General features: G+C 32.6%; 1 protein-coding gene across 1 annotated transcript; it reads right to left on the minus strand.

Annotated features, from left to right (window-relative positions):
* Positions 1 to 586: 586 nt before the first annotated feature.
* On the minus strand, positions 587 to 1,626 carry LOC120144821. Its single transcript, XM_039158786.1, has 2 exons — positions 1,553 to 1,626; positions 587 to 1,447 (listed from the first exon to the last, which is right to left on the minus strand). Exons 1-2 carry the CDS (start codon positions 1,604 to 1,606, stop codon positions 806 to 808), a joined length of 696 nt encoding a protein of 231 aa, XP_039014717.1. The 5' UTR covers positions 1,607 to 1,626; the 3' UTR covers positions 587 to 805.
* Positions 1,627 to 2,176: the final 550 nt, after the last annotated feature.

Raw genomic sequence — 2,176 nt, forward strand, 5'->3', positions numbered from 1 at the left:
CACTACAATGGCGGTCGGAACGAGACGAATCGACGGTCGAAGGCTTGAGAACGAGATTTATTTTAGGGGAAATTTTGGGATTTTGGTTTGATTGGGTGATTCAATTTTGGGTATAAGACCCAAGTTAAAATAAATAAATAATATATTTATTAAAAATAAACATAAACAATATCCTAGTCTAATGGCTAAGGCATGGCTCCTTTTGCCTGTTGGTGTCCAAACTATGCCAACTACTCCTTAAATTCTTTTTATTCTCTTTGCAGGTAGATAAGGGACAAATCTCAGGTTTGGTCTCTGAACTTTCAAGGAAATTTGAAAACTGTCCTAAAGCTTTGGAAACTCACAAACTAGTCCCTAAAATTAATTAAATAAATAAATTTTAAAAAAATCCAATTAAGATTATTAATGCTAACCAAATATTTTTGGGGTGTGACAAGATATGTGTCCAAACTTATATATGTATGATTTATATAACTTATATGTAGATTCTATTCATATATGTATGAAAATGATTAATATGTGAAAAGGTAAATGATAAAATTATAATGGACTGCAATACCATAGAAGGATAATACTACTTCCCATTTTTGTCAAACCCTCTTCTCAAACTCCACGACAAGTGAGTAGATTTGTGCCACCCTACACGTTCCTAATTATGGAATATTTAGTTTCGATTCCTTAACACGTTGATAATATTATTCATAACTTTTTTTTAAGATTTCGAGACAGAAACACTAGAATATTTATCTTCGAGTTCCTTAACAAGTTGAGAAGATATCTCGGGATTTTGGTCGGCAGAAGATCTCTAAGCAACAACACTAGAATATTTATCTTTGAGCTCTTTGGTAAGTTGAGAAGCTAATTCGGGATTTTTATCTGCAGAAGATCTCCAAGCAGCAACATTGGAATATTTATCTTCGAGCTCCTTAACAAATTGAGAAGATAAGTTGGGATTTATTTCGGCAGAAGATCTCCAGGCAGCAACATTAGAATATTTATCTTCGAGCTCCTTAACAATCTGAGAAGATAATTCGGGATTTTGGTCAACGGAAGATCTCCAAGCAGCAACATTAGAGTATTTATCTTCGAGCTCTTGGACAAGTTTAGAAGATAAGTCGGGATTTATTTTGGGTAAAGATCTCCAAGCAGCAACATTGGAATATTTATCTTCGAGCTCCTTAATAAGTTGAGAAGATAATTCGGGGTTTTGGTCTACAGAAGATCTCCAAGCAGCAACATTAGAGAATTTATCTTCGAGCTCCTTAATAAGTTGAGAAGGTAATTCGGGATTTTGGTCGACAGAAGATCTCCAAGCAGCAACATTAGAATATGAATCTTGGAGCTCTTTGACAAGTTGAGGAAACTCTTTCACATCATCTCCTGTGGCATCATAAACATCCCATTGTTTTTGCCTCAAATCCTTGACAGCATATATCCCAGGGTCACACTGTATAAAGATTTTAAATAGTTAAGATTTAGAGTTAATTAGACGTAAAAGAGAGTTATACATAAAGTAAAAATTGGTTGAAAGAAATGAAACTGCAGACTATACCATCAATAGTAGAAGTTGAGAAGAAAGAAGCAAATAGGAATATGAAAGATTCATCTTCTTGCTTGCTTGCTTTTTCTTTTCAAAAGTTTGTTTTAGCTTTGGAAGGGCTTCGACGCCTTTCTTTATAGGCAAAAGAAAAGCCTTTCTTGTGGCTGTGGTTTGTTTAGAGTCAATTTTTGTCACCCTTGTATTATGTTTGAATTTTAGATTTAATCTTTATATTCTAAATTAATCACTTTTAGTCCTTATATTTTCTAAGTTTTGAAATTTTGGTTCTGAGCTAAAGAACAGAAAGACGAGTACGACTAGATTACAATAATTAAAAGTAATTAAATTTTAGAAAGATAAAACAAAAACTAAATAAAAATATTATAAGTAGGTTTGAACCACCAAAATAAATATTTAAACAATCCAATTAAGAATCTTATGATTTTATGAATTTCATAAAAATTTTGAATTTTTTTATAATTCCTGTAATTTTATAAATTAAACTGATAGCAGCCACTGTAGTTGGCATGGTCAAACATTCATTTATGGAGCTTAGAATGGAGAGTAGTTGGGGAATGGGCCATCAATATTACAATTTTCACAATAATTGTCTATTTCATCCTACAGGCGGCAGCC

Source organism: Hibiscus syriacus, unplaced genomic scaffold (assembly GCF_006381635.1).
Source record: "Hibiscus syriacus cultivar Baekdansim isolate YM2019G1 unplaced genomic scaffold, ASM638163v2 tig00110890_pilon, whole genome shotgun sequence".
Lineage (NCBI taxonomy): Eukaryota > Viridiplantae > Streptophyta > Magnoliopsida > Malvales > Malvaceae > Hibiscus > Hibiscus syriacus.